Source organism: Aricia agestis, chromosome 20 (assembly GCF_905147365.1).
Source record: "Aricia agestis chromosome 20, ilAriAges1.1, whole genome shotgun sequence".
Classification (NCBI taxonomy): Eukaryota; Metazoa; Arthropoda; class Insecta; order Lepidoptera; family Lycaenidae; genus Aricia; species Aricia agestis.
In genome coordinates this window covers 13,471,464-13,490,659 of record NC_056425.1, presented here as the reverse complement: position 1 = coordinate 13,490,659, position 19,196 = coordinate 13,471,464, and the positions used below count along the sequence as shown (strand labels likewise).

Sequence of the window (19,196 nt, the reverse complement as noted above, 5' to 3'; positions counted from 1 at the left end):
CCTGTTTTTTAAAAACGCTAGCCGTAATGTAAAAAGGCGGATTATACAATCCGCCTGCGACATATTATGTCATGTGAAACTCTATTAGACAATAGTTTTAAAGTTACCGAAGTTCATTGTTTGTTACGATGAATGATGATGAATTCAGTCCAATTTTCGTGTTTACAACACAGAAGGTACCTTGAATGGAGGACACCTAATAATATCTACCAATAGAAGATTTGGCATTCCAATAAATAAGACGAATTTTATTTTTTTAAATTATAATAACAGCTAAATAATTTAAATCATTTTAAAAAAATTTTTTAGCAGAAAATATGCTTTCTAATGTGACTCAAATTTTAGGCATCGCACTTTTCGCAGTAAAGCATTTAAGGCCACTAGCACTACTAATATTTTGGTTGTATTAGGCTCAATTGTTTCATTCTGGGTTACATACACATGCGGTATCTATCATGATCTATGTCTGTGGTTACTGCCATTGGTGATTGGCGAGACTCAAAATAAAATTAAAATGAACCAATTCATCTACTTTACATAGAAAAATTGTGACGTCACAGTTTGAAAATCTGCATAAAAATTCAATCTCGGCAGCCAATGTTTATATTATCTCGTTTGTGTGTAACCAATGATAACAACTAAGAAGTAAAATTTGCATAATATTACCTTTCATATTCAATTTAGAAATGTGCAAACTATATGAAAAATAAAAAAATGTTTTTTTTTATCCAATTTAAAAAAAAAAATATTTAAAAAAGGAACATAAGGAACGAAAAATTCCGAAATAAAAAGCGCGTGACGATAAATATCAGCTTTATTGTACTGCGACGTCACACGGCGTCCTAGCCTCGCCTCTTTCTTCTATAACTCAATTCTACTAAATTATACAATATACATATACGAATAACGCACGAAGCTGCAAGTTCCATAAAATAGTAGAATCAAGGTGCTGCAAATCTAAAATGGCCACTCTGAGTGTTTTATGTTGTATCATTTTAGATGTCCTAAATCGGCCACATGTTGGATAAAATATGAAACGTCAATTTTGACAGTTTTCTACAAATTAAATAAATTGTTTACACATTTAGGTGAGACCGCAGTATGCGACACTACGCGGCAGCGACACGACGACGCGACACTTCACTTTACATAGAACTGAAATTTTACAAACGTCAGTTCTATGGATACAGCCATAATAAAGAAGAGGAAGGAACTTACAAAACATTGTACGATACACTCAAAGCCGCCATTTTGGACCAGCTGTTCTGTTGTCTACGCTAGCGCGGTTGGGGGCTCCCCTGAGGGGTCTTCTGTGACGTCGGTGACCATGGGCTCGTCCTCCACAGGCAGCTCCAGGATCCGGGGTCCGTACAGCAGCAGGTATGCGCAGTGCCAGTCACCTGGTAGGTTATATAAACTTGATTTAGGGCTCATAGTTACAGGAGTAGTGTTTTTGGAGCGAAGTTCCTTATCGCGCGTTGCGAACTACTACGGCACTAGACAGAAAAATTAAGACGAAAAGTTGTAACGTCACGACACAATAGTGTCGTTACTCGTTACAGCCTTACAAAAATGTAAGCCGTGCCGTAGCGCGGTTTCTCTCTCTGTCTAAAAAAGAGATTTTTGAGTGTATACAGGTTTTTTGTACATAAGAAATATTAAACTGGAACTTCGTTCCATCCGGGTGTCCCTTGACACCTCTCAAGTTTTTGCATAGAACTTAGCCTAGGTACTGGATGCTGGACTGAATTGAAATATTTTATATAATATAGTTACTGGATGTTGCAAATGTTTACATTGCTATAGTGTTAATCCCACATCCCAATGAATCCCGCATACTTATCAGGAATACAAGAACCCGCTAGCTATAAGCTACTACATGATTGTTATTATTGACTACTCAATTTGATTCCGATATTATTCAACTTTTTATTTTCCTGCACATGTCACAAACCAGTATTCCACGTCTAGGCTGTTAAGAATCCAGTCACTCTACAAACACATTTCGCCGCAATCGACGTCTCTCGTGTGCGTCCTGCGCGCACCTTGCCCGCACATGCGTCCCGCCCGCTCTAGCTATCACGCTCTCTTACTCACCGCCGCCGCTGAGCTTGAGCACGTCGTCGGCGGAGACGGGCGTGACGGCGTCGTCGTCGCAGCGCAGCCAGCCGCTACCGCGCGCGACCCACGCGACGTAGTGGCCGGAGGACGAGGAGCGGCCGCGGTGCGTGAGGACCGCCTGCAGCCGGTACAGTCCGCTGTTGTTGCTGCCCACGTCTGTTACACATAATGCCTTATGAAAATAACAGTGTTACTATTCAGATCAAGAACAGTACGGCGAGACCGCATTAAGCGACACTACACTGCAGCGGAAAGACGCGAAACTTCAGATTTCATAGTCTGATTCGTGTCGCGTCGCTGCCGCGTAGTGTCGCTTTTGCGGTCTCACCTTAAAGCTGCGTTTCAACCAGAGCTGAGCGGAGCTGCGTTGCGAGAAATGTGTTTTTGAGAACCAATAGCATTGCCGCGCTGAGCGATGTAATGGCAAAGTCATGGCAATGAAGCGATTCTATTAGTTCTCAAAAACACATTCCTCGCAACACAGCTCCGCTCAGCTCTGGTGGAAAGGCAGCCTATTGCCTAAGGGTTGATTCAGACCGCAACGCGACGTGTAGCATTTCTAAATTTATATGGATTTGACAGATTCGCAAGACGTCTCACGCAATTGAAATCTGTCACATCCATACGAATTTATGCCGCGCCGCGCCTCGCCTCGTCGCGTTGCAGTCTGAATTGACCCTAAGACTGTACTACATAGGAGCGGAGAGACACATCCATTGTAATTGAGAACGGCATTGCATTGTTTAATTTAGGCATCATGGCCCATATACCTTACAGTTTTGTTGATTTGCCATTACAATTAAACTATCAATTTGTATACCAATGATTAGTAGAAATGTAACCTCACCATCTTCGAACCAGTATGGCAGAACTTTCTTCCTCGCGACGGAGTTTGTGTCACCGCGGCCAACCGTCGTCAACGATGTCTCCACTTTTTTGTCGTCCAATTCCTGCAGAGCGTAGAATATATTTATTGTTGAAGAAATATTTGTATAACAACATAGAGTGACTTATTTAGAGGCGCTCTTTGTCTGAGAGGTGAAAATGGCACTTGTTAGCCTGGGTAGTAAAAGTGTACATCAGTCAGTCAGTCAGTACACAGACTCAAAGTATATCTAGTACTAGCGACCCGCCCCGGTGTCGCACGGGTATAAAATATACAGCCACTGATATTTTATTTTATAATTTCCCCCGGTTTTTCCACATTCTCCCTATTAGTCTTAGCGTGATAAAATATAGCCTATAGCCTTCCTCAATAAATGGGCTATCTAACACTGAAAGAATATTTCAAATCGGACAAGTAGTTCCTGAGATTAGCGCGTTCAAGTTAGCCCTTGCCCCTTTCAAATAATTTTCCCCGTTTTTTCCACACTTTCCTCTATTTCTTCGCTCCTATTAGTCTTAGTGTGATAAAATATAGATTATAGCCTTCTTCGATAAATGGACTACCTAACACTCAAAGAATCATCAAAATACGTTGCGTAGTTTTAAAGATTAAAGGGAACAAAGGGACATGAGGGAAAAAAAAGCGACTTTGTTTTATAATATGTAGATATAGATATAACATGTATAATATTTTCATAAGTAAGGCAGTAACTAGGAAGAGAATAAAAACTATCGATAGATGTTAAACACTTAACCATTCATTGACATTTAAAAACACACTTTGTATAAAATCACTTGTTTCGGATATACAGTACAAGTAGGACAGATTTACTGTGCAAGCACCATGCTCTGTGGGACTTACCTTGAACTATCTCACGGGCGCCAGTCGATTCTGCAGCTCCGACGTACAGAGCTCATACACTACAATATATTATGTCTAGTGGAAACTTGGTATTGTGCGAGCGGGATAGACGCACTATGCGAGCGAGTCATACTACGAGCTGGCAGCTTACCTTGAACTTAGCTCTCATGGGCGCCAGCCGCTCCTGCAGCTCCGACGAGCAGAGGTCATACACATCGAGGTCGAGAGGGAATTTCACGTCCTTGAGGATCTTGGCGTTGATCGCCTCCCGCTCCTTGTAGTAGAACCGCACGAACTGTACTGTGAGGTACGCGGGTAGACGACTGACCTTACTCTGTGGAACAAATGAACAATCACTGTCAGGAAAATTGTATAGGGCGTGTACCGAAATATAAACCAGTGTACTGGCCAGTCATGACGTCATGAACAAAATTACATGAAATACTAGATACTGGATTACATAATATATTTATACGTGGTAATTTATTTTATACGTGGGAGAGCCATGCTTCGGCACGAATGGACCGGCTCGACCGGAGAAATACCACGTTCTCACAAAAAACCGGCGTGAAACAGCGCTTGCGCTGTGTTTCGCCGAGTGAGTGAGTTTACCGGAGGCCCAATCCCCTATTCCCTACCCTACCCTATTCCCTTCCCTTCCCATCCCTACCCTTCCCTATTCCCTCTTAAAAGGCCGGCAACGCACCTGCAGCTCTTCTGATGCTGCGAGTGTCCATGGGCGACTGAAGTTGCTTTCCATCAGGTGACCCGTTTGCTCGTTTGCCCCCTTATCTCATAAAAAAAAAAAAAAAAAAAAAAAAAAATATATATATATATATATATCTACCAGTGGCATACCAGAGTCAGTATAATATGGCGTCGGACAGACAACAAGAGTACTGGTTGTCACTCACTCTTAATGGTGTGCCGTTTTTTTGACAATAAAACACAAGTAAAACTTACCGTTTTTGTGTAAACCGCATCCCTTCCCAATGTTTGTGACATCTTTGTTATCTGCTCCGACATTTTCTGTAACAATAAATATTCATGCACTGCTTTGGATGAGAAAATTATATGAAATCTGCTATATATATATATAGCAGTTTAGAGATAACAAGTTTATGTTACATTATATAATTATGTATATACTAGTTGTTGCCCGCGACTTTGTCCGCGTTAGTATAGTAGATCACGTCCCAAGTATTATATTTTATTGTACAAAAATATTCAATGTACAGCATTGACTTTCCTACGATTTTATTATATATAGATGTTCCGCGCGGCTTCGCTTGCGTAATTTAGGAATTTCACGCGACCGTTCATTTTTTCGCAAAAAAATAGCCTATGTCCCTTAACGTGGTCTATTCTTCATGTTTGCCAAATAACATTAAAATTGCTCCAGTAGTTCTTAAGAATCTTAAGATAATAAGCAATTTCATATAATTTCCCCCGTTTTTTCCACATTTTCCTCTATTTCTTCGCTCTTATTAGTCGTAGAATAATAAAATATAGCCTATGGCCTTTCTCGATAAATAGGCTATCTAACACTGAAATAATTTTTTAAATCGGACCAGTAGTTCCTGAGATCAGCGCGTTCAAATAAGCCCTTTCAAATAATTTCCCCCCATTTTTTCCACACTTTCCTCTATTTCTTCGCTCTTATTAGTCTTATCGTGATAAAATATAGCCTATAACCTTCCTCAACAAATGTGCTATCTAACGCTGAAAGATTTTTTTAAATCGGACCAGTAGTTCCTGAGATTAGCGCGTTCAAATAAGCCCTTTCAAATAATTTCCCCCCGTTTTTTCCACATTTTCCTCTATTTCTTCGCTTCTATTAGTCTCAGCGTGATAAAATATAGCCTATAGCCTTCCTCGATAAATGGGCTATCTAACACTGAAAGAATTTTTCAAATCGGACCAGTAGTTCCTGAGATTAGCGCGTTCAAACAAACAAACAAACAAACTAACAAACTCTGCAGAATTATAATATTAGTATAGATTTTAAGAATAAGAATACTTTATATAACCTAGCTCCTGCTAATAAATGGTACACCACTTACAGATTTAAGTCCTGACTGCAGGTATTTGACGTCCTGCGAGATGAAGCAAGACAGCTGCAGGAATGACTCTGTTGTCTTGGTGGGGGGCTCATCCGCCTCTCCGCACACCAGCTCCACCTCCAGAGTTCCACCAAAATACTGCTCCACCAGGGGTTTGCTGAAATATACACCAAGACGTGACGAGACGTGTTCGTCGTCGCAGGTTCGAATCCCGCTTACAAAACGGAAAAGTTTACAATGTTCTGGACTCATAGATGAGTATGAAATATGTGTATAAAATAATTAAAATCTTAAGTTTTCTACAGTATAATAATATATATTGTCTGTTGTCATCACGAATAATGTGATACCAAGTCCCTTAGGTACTAAGCATGGGCCACACTGATGTGGTGTTGATCATTCATAGATATTATAGTTTGTGCATTCTAAGATGATATGGGTGACAGTTTTCATGTTCCTTGCTACGAGTTTTTTTACAAGAAAACAAAAAAAAAATCAAAATGTAATAAATTATATTCCATCTACAAAAACAAATGTTTCCTATAATTGTAAATTAATAAAAATGAAAAGATGCTAAATGCTAACTTATTAATAAAAATTATAAATATTAACTGTGAAATAGGAGTATAAAATTATTGTTACGAAAACATTTGAAAAATGTCACATGCATGAAACGGAACTTATGTCAATAGAGATTGACTCTGTTGAATCGAAATCAAATCGATAAAAAAGGGCGGCCATCTTAAATCGCCGGCACCACTGAAATGTCAGTACAAAATCGATAATTTCGATTGCAATTCCTTTACGAAGTGATTCGATATTTTTAAATTATCGATTAATTTTTGTTAGGTAACTTCCCTACTATTGTCAATTATAATGTGTCACGCATATCATCATAAAACGCACAAACTATAATATTTTATATTTCTTACTGGGGTAACACCAAAGGCATATTCGGTTGTGTCAAGACAATGCTGTGTGTGATATAGGTAAGTTACATACTTGGGGTGTTCAGGTGCAGCGGGCAGCCTCGCCTGCAGCGCCCTCACGATCTCGGCCCAGCACTCGCTCGCGTCCTGCTGCTGCAACTGCCCCTGCACCCGCTCGGCGAGGCGCGGGGCCGCAGCGTGTAACGCGTGTAACAAGCGGGCCGCAGCCGCCGCGCACGCGCCCGCGCCGCCCCCGTCTAGCGCGCGCACCGTGGCAGATAGGGCTCCGGTCAACGCGCCCGCTGTGCCGCCGCCGGACGCTATATAACAAATTATTCTAGGTTGATAACCCAGCACATACTACAGATGGTTGTTTTTATGGTGTTTATAAATAAGAATGACATGCAAATGTCATAAGATTTATACTTACATGTTTTAAGCATTGGAAACCTATTCAAGTCAAAATGTTTAGATCAGGGGTTACCAAATGGCGGACCGCGGTCCGCATCCGGACCGCCGACCCATTGTGTGCGGACCGAGCAAGTTCGAAGATGAACTTCATTAAAAATTAAATGTTCATCAGTATATCGAGACATTGTCGGTCTCGACAATGTCTCGATATACTGATGAACATGTAGCAACAAAATACCTTTGTAATTTCCGTAATTACATTTGTTTAATTTTTTTTTTATGTGTGGACCAAGAAGGTCATTTTATTTCTTAAAACGGACCCCGAGTGAAACTAATTGGTGACCCCTGGTTTAGAGATAACAAGTTTATGTTACATTATATAATTATGTTTATAGTCTATTTATACCTAAAGATATTTAGATAAAGTTGTCCGATTTCTTAGGATATTGCTTACTAGTGTGCTAATCCATGGCATATTAAGTTATTCATCCTCAGAATACCACAAAAGATAACTTTGGAAGAGTATTTGGTAATGAAAAATGTAAAAGTTATTAAACAACTAGTGTTATTCTTTTTGTATGTATAATTTAGATTTACTTACATTGATCATAATTAAGCAGTGCATTCCTTAACTCTGGGACTGTCCTCAAACATTGGACAGTGGCGTTCATGTAGCAAGTGTTTCCTAAATTAATCAGTCCTTCGGGAAGGTCGAGCTGAAAAATAAAACATTATTACTTGCCAAATTACAATTCCAAAAAGAAAGGTTACTCACTCTCCTTTTAAATCCAAGTTTAAAAACTAGCACATTGGTTATATTGGTAACAATTCAGCTTACCCTTCAAAATTTTTGCAGACAAAGTTAAATTGATGTTTCTTTAGTAAGATTGTTTCAAATCTAAGTTGAAAAGCATATTGTAAGCCTTGATTTCATGTAAGTAATTTATCAGACTACTAAGAAATATAATAATTAATACATCATTTAGGTGCAAAAAAAAACATAATTTTTCAATACTCACCACAGTAGCGAGCTCAGACTCATTCATGTCTTCCACAAACCGTGTCTGCTCTACCGGTGCTGTTGGCACATCCTCCTCTTTGCTGCCCATCACCATGACCAAGGCATTCTATAAAAAAAAAAAGAATTGAATTCACCTGTGTTAAATATTATATATATTTAGGGAAAGATATTGCAAGTTATACATATTTTATTTTTAAATCAAACACCTGCCATGTGTTTGCTATAAGTATAATTGATTTGCAAAGTCTTTAATTCAACATAGTTTTTGATTCATTTTTCACAACAAGAAAGGAGTTCCGGCCTTCCTTTGTAGGAAATACTTATGCAACAATCAGCAAATACAGAATGGGAGTTTTGGCAGTATATTCGGATACAATATGCTAAATTGTATGCTATGGATTTCAGCAAAGTAATACTAGATAGATCAAAATCAAAATACATATTAATTTCTAAATAGTTAAGAACAAAGTTAACACTTTTAGAATGTCGCGTCTACATGAGGCCTACCACCGGTTCGGGAACTAACCCGGTGATGTGAGCAGTAGGTACTCACTTTTGTTAACTTAAAGTTATCCCATGATTCATCTTTTAGTGTGATTCCTTTGCAGACGACCTTCTGTCTCTCAGGCTGGACACCGGTCAGCGCGAAGATTTGCGCTTTGAACAGAACCGGCTCATCGTCGGTGTTCACTTCGACGTCTGGGTATATCTCCTTGCCCCATTTCACTTTCACTAAAAAAAGATTAAAAAAAACATGCACAAATTGCAACAAGAAATGCCGGCCTTTTTCGCCTGTTTACCGATACGATGACATTGTTTCTGGTAATTTAAACCTAATATTAGACAAAAATACCGACCATGTTTTAAAACGCAAGTCTAAACAGAGCACAGCATTTTCTAGAGTTCCTTTTGAACTCGTTTTAGAACTGTTGTTTTTTAGCTGGCCAAAGCTAACCTGTTCGCTTTTCGGTCGAGCAAATAATTTTAAATATATCAGTAAATAGGTTACAGTACCTGGGACTTTTGGCATTTTAGTATTTTACTGTATATTTTCGTAATAAATACTTAGATCGGCAAATTTTTAATACAAAATAAAAATGAAAAGTCACGATTTCCAACTTCGTGGAAACTTTGACAAATAATGACAAATGACAGCAATAGAACTGACAGTGACAGTTGTCATATTCATTTCTTTTCTTATTACAACTATTGAGAAGGCAAAAGTAAAAAATACTATTCTACAGATTTTAACATTAAAATTATGCAAAGGTTGATAAAATGCATAAAAAATGTTATCTTCTTTCAAAGGTAATTTTGCTTATGTTGTGTTTCTTTAATTAAGGGTTTTTAAATATTTTTTACGGGAAAAGTAAATTGTTTGTAAATCAAATACGTTCTAAGCTTATTAACAGTGTAAAACTTCGCTTAACTAACAATAATAGTTATTAAGTATAATAGGAAGTTCTTAGATAGGTCTACCAGAATCTGATAGCAAAAAAGAAAATAAATTGACTCTAGCAATACCGGGGTAATTACAGGAATAAAACATTTTGATCCATTTTTCTTCTAAAGGTGCTTTTTGGTTTTATAGTGCCTAATTTTTTACGCAATGTATTTGTTAAACATATTGCTAAAAGAATAATTAAGGCACTATTATAGTCCGCTTTATTATGTAACAATCTATTGATTAAATCGAACTTTATCTAAACACAAACGAGAACATTCAACAAAATCAGCTAAAGTTGTTATGAACGTCTTGAATAATAAATAAGTACTACATTTGATTTGGTAGCATTTAAGTATAATTATTATTACGTCATCGATATGTATGTAGGTACGAGGGGAGGTCCAAAAGTTCGCGGAATGGAGGGGATGGAGTGGGGATAGGGTAGCTCGCTTAGTGTCATACTAATTGAGCACTCATAATTAGTATATATATAAAATCTCAACCCTATAGCGCCATTCGTTTACGAGTACTCGCCTGCTAAACAAGTCAATCCGGAAGCAAACTGCAACTATGGAGAAAATTAAACATCGCGCTGTGATAAAATTCCTTACCAAGCAAGGAAAAAACGTTCAAACCATTTTAAATGAAATGGAAGCCGTTTATGGAGATCAGTGCCCTGGTAAAACAATGGTTTATAAGTGGCATGGACTTTTCAAACATGGTCGAGATTCAATTGAAGATGACCCTCGCTCTGGGCGGCCAGTTGAGGCCACCACATCAGACATCGTCGAAAAAGTCGAAAAACTTGTACTGGAAGACACACGTTTAAAGAAAAAAAAATTATCTGCATTTGTTGGAGTATCAGATACAACCATTTTGCGGATCCTGCACGACCACTTAGGCATGACTAAAGTCAGTGCAAGATGGGTGCCGAGAATGCTCACACCGCTTCAAAAACAGCAGCGCATCGACGCGTCTAAGCACTTTTTGGAGGTGTGTGGAGACAACCCTGTGCAGATTTTGGAGTGGATTGTTACTGGAGATGAAACATGGGTTCATCACTTTGAACCTGAATCAAAACAGGAGTCCATGCAATGGCACAAAAAGGGTTCACCACCTCCCAAGAAATTCAAAGTGTCAGAATCGGCTGGAAAGTTGATGGCCACTGTTTTTTGGGATTATGAGGGAATATTACTGATTATAACCGGAGAATACTACGCATTAATATTGGAAAAGTTAAAGGAGGCAATTAAAGTAAAACGTCGTGGAAAATTGGCCAAGGGTGTGTTGCTTTTGCAAGACAACGCGCCGGTTCACAAGAGCCGAGTTGCCATGGCTGCTCTTCACACGCATGGATTCGAACCACTTGTTCACCCACCCTACAGTCCAGACCTGGCCCCTAGCAATTTTTATTTGTTTCCAAATTTGAAAAAAGAGCTAAGGGGAAAGAAATTTTCCGACGATAACGAAGTGAAGGAAGCAATTTCGGCGCATTTTGAGGCCAAAGACAAAAAATATTTTTTCGATGGTTTAGAAAAATTAATCCATAGATCAAATAAATGTATTACTCTTAAGGGTGATTATATTGATAAGGAAAAATAAATTTATTGTTATATTTTATTAACAACCCTTTCATTCCGCGAACTTTTGGACCTCCCCTCGTATATCGAAGAAATTAATTCATTGGTAGATGCATAGATATTAAATATAAATAGAGGTACCTAGTCGGTAAATATGGCAGACCTACCTACGTCAGATTACGTATATCGCTCGCGTTTTGTCAATCCCAGCCGTTACCTAGATGACGACTTACCCAAAGAGAATATAGACTTACCTTTTAACATAATTAGACCAAATGACGTAGGTAGAATGGTATACCATGGTCGATGGACCTACGTATAGGTACCTATAATAATATTACGGAGATAATATAAACGGAGAACCTATAATAATATTATTAAGCATCTCCATAATAAATTATACTATTACAGGATTTCATATTGTGTTGACATAAGCATCGGCAAATCTCGCGATAATCCAAAACGTACGCGGAGTCGTTCGATGAACTTTCCCGGCGAAGCCTGCGCGCGCGCATACTCCGATTCAATTTTCGAACGAATCACTCAGTCTCGAACACACCGCCGACCAGTGTGGACGTACGCAAAGTTTTGTTGGTGATTTCTGAATGAAATTGTGTGTGATTGTGATACAAATATTGTGAATCAGTGTTACAATGTTGTGTTGAATGGTGAATACCCCAAGGAGGCTTTTTATGACCCACCTAAAGCGAATTACATGTAAGTGAAGCTTTGGCGAGCTTTAATGAGTTTATATCTCAACTTGACATAATAACAGCCTTCGCTACACCTTATGAGCTTCTCTAGCACTTTTCTCATAGAGAGTTCACAAAAGTTTCTAATAATCAACTCATCTGTGTTACCAAGAAAGTAGAGTGGCTGTTTTAATACCTCGATCGTGGGTATCGCAGACACAATAGATTTTCAATTGTTATGCGTCAGCCGGCTGCCGCTGGGGGATTGATGGGGTAAATTGAAATAGTTTTATTGCAGTTAATTGCTGTGTGAAGCTCAGGAGTCAGGGCTCAAATTAAATTAACTAGTAGAGTAGCAACTTCATTATACTACGAAAAATACTGAAATAAAAAAATTATATCCAGTCTTTGGCAACCCTATTGTATAATTTATGATACAAACAGGTGTCAGCCCTAGTTGTACACCTGCAGGACTCGTCGACCTTAACAGGTGCGTTCATAACTTTCGATCTCACTTCGCCACTCAGGATATCTAAATTCTAATACATACAATTATTAATATAGAGTTTTATAGGTGTACCTACCTAATAATAGTCGATTATAGGTAATATTAGGTGATCTATCTACTCGTTTGCTTGTATTTATGTTCTGTTTCTGCATCTACTTGTTATATTTTAGTCTCTACCAAATCTGTATAACATAGAGAAGATCTTGGGAAAAACGCAATATATACTTACGTAAATCACACAGTACCTAAATGTGTGCCGTCTGCCGATTTCTGTCTTTTTGACTGTCTGTCTTAACAGTCAATTCCTTTCACACTTAAACCTGTGAACCGATATTGATGATATGGGTATACTATCAGAGAAGTTGATTCTTAGGCAGATGGGGGACCCACGTAGTTTGGTCGCGTTACGTCAAACCCAGCCGACAGATCACAGCTAACATTGAATTGACATAAGAAAAGCCGACCAAATGACGTGGGTCTAAATTTAGTTTGTTATTATTTTTAGCAATATTCCACGAAAACAACTTCCACCTTTAAGTAAATGAGTGAGTGTATGTATGGGCATGCGTACAGTCTGTCAACTGCCTAGGAATGAATTTCCTTGATGGTACATTTAACAGATTAGCAAACTGTCTGTCATAATCCTTTAGATTAAATCCTGTACCCTGATTTTATCTGTGGACATTAGTATGCCGGTGTGGCTACCGCGTGCCTGCACGTGGCGACGCGAAGGTCACCCCGGTGACACTAGCCATTATATTGTACAAATAAGTCAGTAAAAATAGTCTACGAACAAAAACCATTAAGTATTAAAGTGTAATGCAGACTGAAGACAAAAATTCTTAACGATATCGGCAATTAGATTAAGAATTAGACGACCTCTGTGGCTCAGTAGTGAGCGCGTTGGTAGCTCAAGCCGGGGGTCGCGGGTTCGAGTCCCGCCGACGGAACAAAAAGTTTTCAAAGTTCCTGGGTCATGGATGTGTATTAAATATGTGTATCATATAATAAAAATCTTAAATATATGTATAGTATAAAAGTATTAAATATATTTCCGTTGTCTGTTACCTGTAACACAAGTCCTTCAGGTACTTACAACAGGGCCAGACTGACGTGGTGTGAAGCGTCCATAGATATTATTATTATTATTATTAATTAATGTTAAAATAAAGTTTAATGATTGCATTCACATATTACTTTGAAATCAATATTTATATTGACAAAACAAATATTATATGGCTTTAAACTATTTTTTTTCTCAAGTAAAAGTTGGTACGTTAAAGAAAAATAAAATGATAAAATATAAATCATTAGATTTTTCTAGCTCCAATCTGACCAGCCCAAATAAATAATAAGTACCTACGCCTATAAATAAGCCCGATAACTTTATATCGTATCCAATCTAATGTAAGCCTTCCCTGGACACAATTATTTCAAGACTAAAATTAGCTAAATCGGTTTAGCCTTTCTCGATTTATAGGGATATACTTAGAAAAATCAAAATTATTTTTCATTTATCTAAATAACATAGATAATTAAATAACATATTATTACATAATGTGTCTAAATAATCCTCCGTCAAGTGCAGTCGAATAAAAATAATGCACTCTTAACAAATTGTAGCAATACATATTATTATTATGAAGTTCGCGCGCGTTGATGTCTTGTACTGGCACGCGCGAAAACACACAGATTTTCAGTACGAAGCTTAGTACTTCGTTTTGTTTAACATAAACAGTACTACGAAATAATTTTATGGTTATTTTTTTACATAATATTATATTATTTTGTAAAAGGGAATTTTATGGAAAAATCGGAGCAGAGGCCGCTACTAGCACATACAGTAAACAATCCGATCAAAATCCAACATGGTGCACACGTCATATCAGAATATAGTATATTTATACGTGGGAGAGCCATGCTTTGGCATAAATGGGCCGGCTCGACCGGAGAAATATCGCGGGCTCACAGAAAACCGTAGTGAAGCAGCGCTTGCGCTGTGTTTCGCCGAGTGAGTGAGTTTACCGGAGACCCAATCCCCTACCCTATTCCCTTCCCTATCCTCCCCTATTCCCTTCCCTTCCCTACCCTCCACTATTCCCTTCCCTTCCCTACTCTCCCCTATTACCCTATTCGCTCTTAAAAGGCCGGCAACGCACCTGCAGCTCTTCTGAAGCTGCGAGTGTCCATGGGCGACGGAGGTTGCTCTCCATCAGGTGACCCGTTTGCCCCCTTATTTCATTTTAAAAAATTGACAGAAACGTTGTCAAACGTCGAACAAAACTTTTCGTTTACTAGGTCTGTGCTGGTGCTGCCTCGAGCGTGAAAACATTGCAGTAATAATATCTATGGACGCTTCACACCACGTCAGTCTGGCCCCGTGCTAAGTACCTGAAGGACTTGTGTTACGGGTACCAGACAACGGAAATATATTTAATACTTTTATACTACTTATGCATATAGTATTTCAGATTTTTATTAATTGATACATAATTTGAGTATATATTTATTAATACACATCCAAGACCTAGGAATTTAGGAAAGTTTAATTTGTTCCGTTAACGGGATTTGAAATCGCGACCCCTGCCTTGAGCGCTGACAACACGCTCAACCACTGAGCCATAGAAGTCTTCAAAATAATACTAACTCCCACACTGGTTTTGGTAACGGTGGCCGGTTTCAATGAAACCAGGCCAGTTACGCAGGAGTAATTTTATAGTGCCCGAGTATGTGCGCAGTACACAAGAGCACTCTCTATTCCTTTTACTTCTCATAACCCAGTGGGACGGAAGACCGACACGACTGGCGAGAGATCTGCGCAGGACCGACTTTTACATGCCCAAATTTGTCCTAACCAAACTTGGAAATAACATGTTTCCAACGCGGAAATCGAACCCACGACCACACTCATAACCGCTGAACCACGGAGGCATTATCAAAAGTAATATCATTATCATACAATTATCCCATTTAAAAAGAAAGGAAATGTTTTTTATTAATGTCTATAGAACAAATTGGTCCAAAAAGCCAGCACGTGTAGAGCTTTCGCCTGTTATGATTTATGAAATCGTCAGTAGAAAGTTTTCGAACTAATAAATAAATATATGAAACATTAATTTTAATGCGTAGACTTAAGTTGTGCTAAAATAGTCGTAAATCATTATTAAGTTTCATTATTATTAGTAAAAAAAAAAGGCAAAATTTTCTCAAAACGTATTTAACACTACGCAATTAATCAACCAAAATTTTTTTTATCTTAAAATCGAGTCAGTATTTTTAAATTTTAACAATGGTTCCTGAAAAACATTGAGAAGATTTTTTTGATTTTTTTTGTATTCCCAGCTAATATGAAAATCCCATCTAATATTATAAATGCGAAAGTGTGTCTGTCGCTCTACAATTTCGTACGCAGATACTTTGAGTCCCGGGAAAGGACATAGGATAGTTCTTATCCCGGAAAAATGTACGGTTCCCGCGCAATTAACAAATTTTGGCGCAATGGAGTTCAAATTTTGGCGCAATGGATCTACTTTGCTTTATGTTCATGAAAGCATTTCAACATCTCAATTATGATTTAACCGTTATAAATAAAAAAAAAAACAAATATCTATTTATACCAAAACAGGCTTGACGGGAAATAGTTTTGTAATTTATGTAGATCATCTTATTTATCCAATCCGTATTCCGTACCGTTTATATCCTTATATCTGGTAATATGTATAAAATATTTCTGTTTTATTTATTTATTTAACTCTTTACTGTACACAAGAAACACATAAAGATACAATCAAGATGGAAAGGCGACACAAAGGAATTGTTGCCGAATTTCCTCTTTGCCGATCGAAACAGATCTTGTAAAAATTGTGTGTGCTTAATGCTTATCGTCTGATATTTAATAAGATCTATGAGGACGTTTGATTATTATTATCAATAGTTTATGATATTCTGTGGTTCGTACTGTATAGATACTTCTTACAAACCTTTATCTATACACATGATCGTTCATCTAAAAACATGTAATACCCCTTTTAGCGCAGTTGCGTCACCTGTTGGGACTTGGGGGTAAAATATTCCAAAATCACCGAAAGTTTAGCTCTCACTATCGTTAAAAGAAACGGCATATTATAATGTATGAATATTAATATCATACAAAATATTGCGCATTCCAACCATTTAGATACAATTATGACACAATTACAATAAAATAACAATTTTATGACGCTGCCAAGACCATGTGAATATTTATATGTTATTCTAAATGTTATCATTGAAAGAGTTATTGTCTTTAATTAACAATGGGAAATTTTTATGCTTAGTAGCAGCTAGATTATAATATAATGGCAAAAATCGCCACCAAAGTTTAGTTTGCGAATGCGTTAATTTTGTACTAACTGTCGTACTCAGAGACAATTAATAATTAACTGCAATTAAGAGAAGATTTTGACGTAAGCCCCATACATACATTATCTGTCAAACTCTTCATTATATTGAAGGTTAATCATAATTAAATGTTTAATTAAAGGTTATTCATAGTTTAATGATTATTAATTATTTTTTAATTTATTAGGATAAGTCTTACCGCGGTCGGACTAATCCTAATAAATTGATTCACAGACGATGTACTTTAAATGTAGGGTTTTTTGTGCTTGTCGAATACGTTAGAAAAAATGCTAGTAGGTCGGATCCTTTGCATAATATTTCCTATTTAAAGCCAATTTTTTTCCATTATGTAAAAAAAGGTATAACCTTTTCAGTAAAATCTTTCTAGATTTTTTATCTTAGACAATGTTGATGTTTATAATATCTCTCAAATAAATTATTATTTACCAACCTTATATCTTGACCACGAAGCTCAAACAAAGATCTTGACCATACGCGGTAATGACCATATTTGTTCATCGACGCTCCCGATTTCCCGCCAATCCACCGTGACTGTGATTGTCACTGGTGATTGTCGTCGTTACGTCATCGCCGTCAAATGTCAGTTTCACTTGTAAATTGTAATCGTTGTTGATTGCATTGTTTTCCTCAAATTAAATAATTTGGCAGTGAATTGATTTGGTGTATAGTTGGAAATTTATCTAGAGTTAATTTTAAATCTATATGAAACAGGGATTAAATTCTAGGCAGCCAGAAATAGTAAATTTTTGTAAAATCCATTTTGAAAATAGTCAAGCCTCGTGTCAAAAGTTACGAACATTAGGTTCGGTTGAAAATACAATACACATGTAAACATTTGACACGTGTAAACTTGTATTATCCTTACCAGTTATTCAGAATAGCAGATACAGGTTGTAACAAAAACCGAAGTAATAACTGTATTCCGCCCGGTGTCCACAGATTTTGACTTATGATTGGCTAGCAAGACATAAACTATCGACAACGCTATTGAATAGATAAACTCCTGACAAATACCTCAGAAACTGAGCCCAAGCAATCTGTATAGCTACTATAGAGTGTATAAACACATAGTACATATTGTGTCCCTATATAGATTTATTGTGAGCAGCGCTGAAACAGTAATTTTTGACTTGTTTGGTTTTATGAGAACACCAATGTATTTGTTCATGCAATGATTTGAAAAAAGTTACTCTGTCAGCGCTAAAAGATACACATGCACATCCAAGTATTAACACTTACTTAGTTTTGTAACATTTGCCGTTTTCCTTGAAATTTTCGTCCTATCTTGAACGGTCTGATTTCAATTAACTATAGTTACTTGATATTTGCTAGTCGAATAACTCTTGAATACAATTATCGCAATAATTAATTAAGCATCGTCGGCCATGTTGGTTTTAATTTCTAACGGCGATCTCCATATTCGTTCCACTTATGTAGATCGACAATAGCAGTAACAGTCATTTCATATAATTAGATCGCACTTTTTGTCTTGCTAAATTAATTTGAATGTATTTGGCAAGAGCCTTATATGAACTTGTGAATTATTATGATAGTTTTGAAGCAGACTATTTATATAATGAAAATTTAAACCAGGCACAGAACTTTAAAATTACATTATGCCATTTGAACTTCACTTACTCATTACTTAGCTACTATGAAATAATAATTTTGAATTATTTAGTGAAGATTTTGACTAAGCTGACGGTCGCTAGTATTCAAAGTATAAGTCCCTTATGTATTTTACAAAGTTTCGCTTCAGAGGAAATTGACCAAAAATGAACCTGGCTCCCGGGCCATCTTTGGCATTTATATCAGCATGGATTCTTTTATGTACACAATGGCCCACAATGGCCACGCCATTGCGCGCCCGCTTGGAAATTGTCCGGCCATCATACACCATGAGCTCACCTGACTCTAAAAATCAACATCGTCCTTCTCTCTTCACACTCACGCCCGTCTTTCATATGCCAGGTGAAAAAGGACGGCGCGGAATCATCGCCGAGTTAATTTTACTTGAATAAAAGACGAACCATAATGATTATAAAAAAAGTGTTTTGAGCAAATTTAGGTTTTATCAATACCTTTTTAGATATTAAAAAATATTAAAGAAAAGACAGCAAACTTCGAAGATCAAAGCAAAAATGTGTCTAAAACAAGGTTTTTTGTAAAAAAGAAACTATCGAGCGTTTTTTCAGTAATCGTGTTTTCGTCTTGAGCATTTAATCTTTATGAACTGAAGTTACTTGTGTCAAAAAATCAGTTTTCTAGACCTTACA

General features: G+C 37.3%; 2 protein-coding genes across 2 annotated transcripts in view; one reads left to right on the top strand and one right to left on the bottom strand.

Annotated features, from left to right (window-relative positions):
• Window positions 1–798: 798 nt before the first annotated feature.
• Window positions 799–9,422, bottom strand: LOC121737163 (ubiquitin carboxyl-terminal hydrolase 14). The gene is made up of 11 exons (XM_042128751.1): window positions 9,307–9,422; window positions 8,846–9,024; window positions 8,291–8,398; window positions 7,873–7,987; window positions 6,934–7,180; window positions 5,932–6,088; window positions 4,832–4,897; window positions 4,020–4,202; window positions 2,969–3,071; window positions 2,098–2,277; window positions 799–1,400 (listed from the first exon to the last, which is right to left on the bottom strand). Exons 1-11 carry the CDS (start codon window positions 9,320–9,322, stop codon window positions 1,273–1,275), a joined length of 1,482 nt encoding a protein of 493 aa, XP_041984685.1. The 5' UTR covers window positions 9,323–9,422; the 3' UTR covers window positions 799–1,272.
• Window positions 9,423–11,834: 2,412 nt separating this feature from the next.
• Window positions 11,835–19,196, top strand: part of LOC121736927 (ras-related protein Rab-23) — a 55,894-nt gene continuing 48,532 nt past the window's right edge. Inside the window, exon 1 of the mRNA XM_042128395.1 lies at window positions 11,835–12,036. The gene's annotated coding sequence lies outside the window, so the exon portion shown is untranslated. The remainder of the gene's footprint in view (window positions 12,037–19,196) is intronic.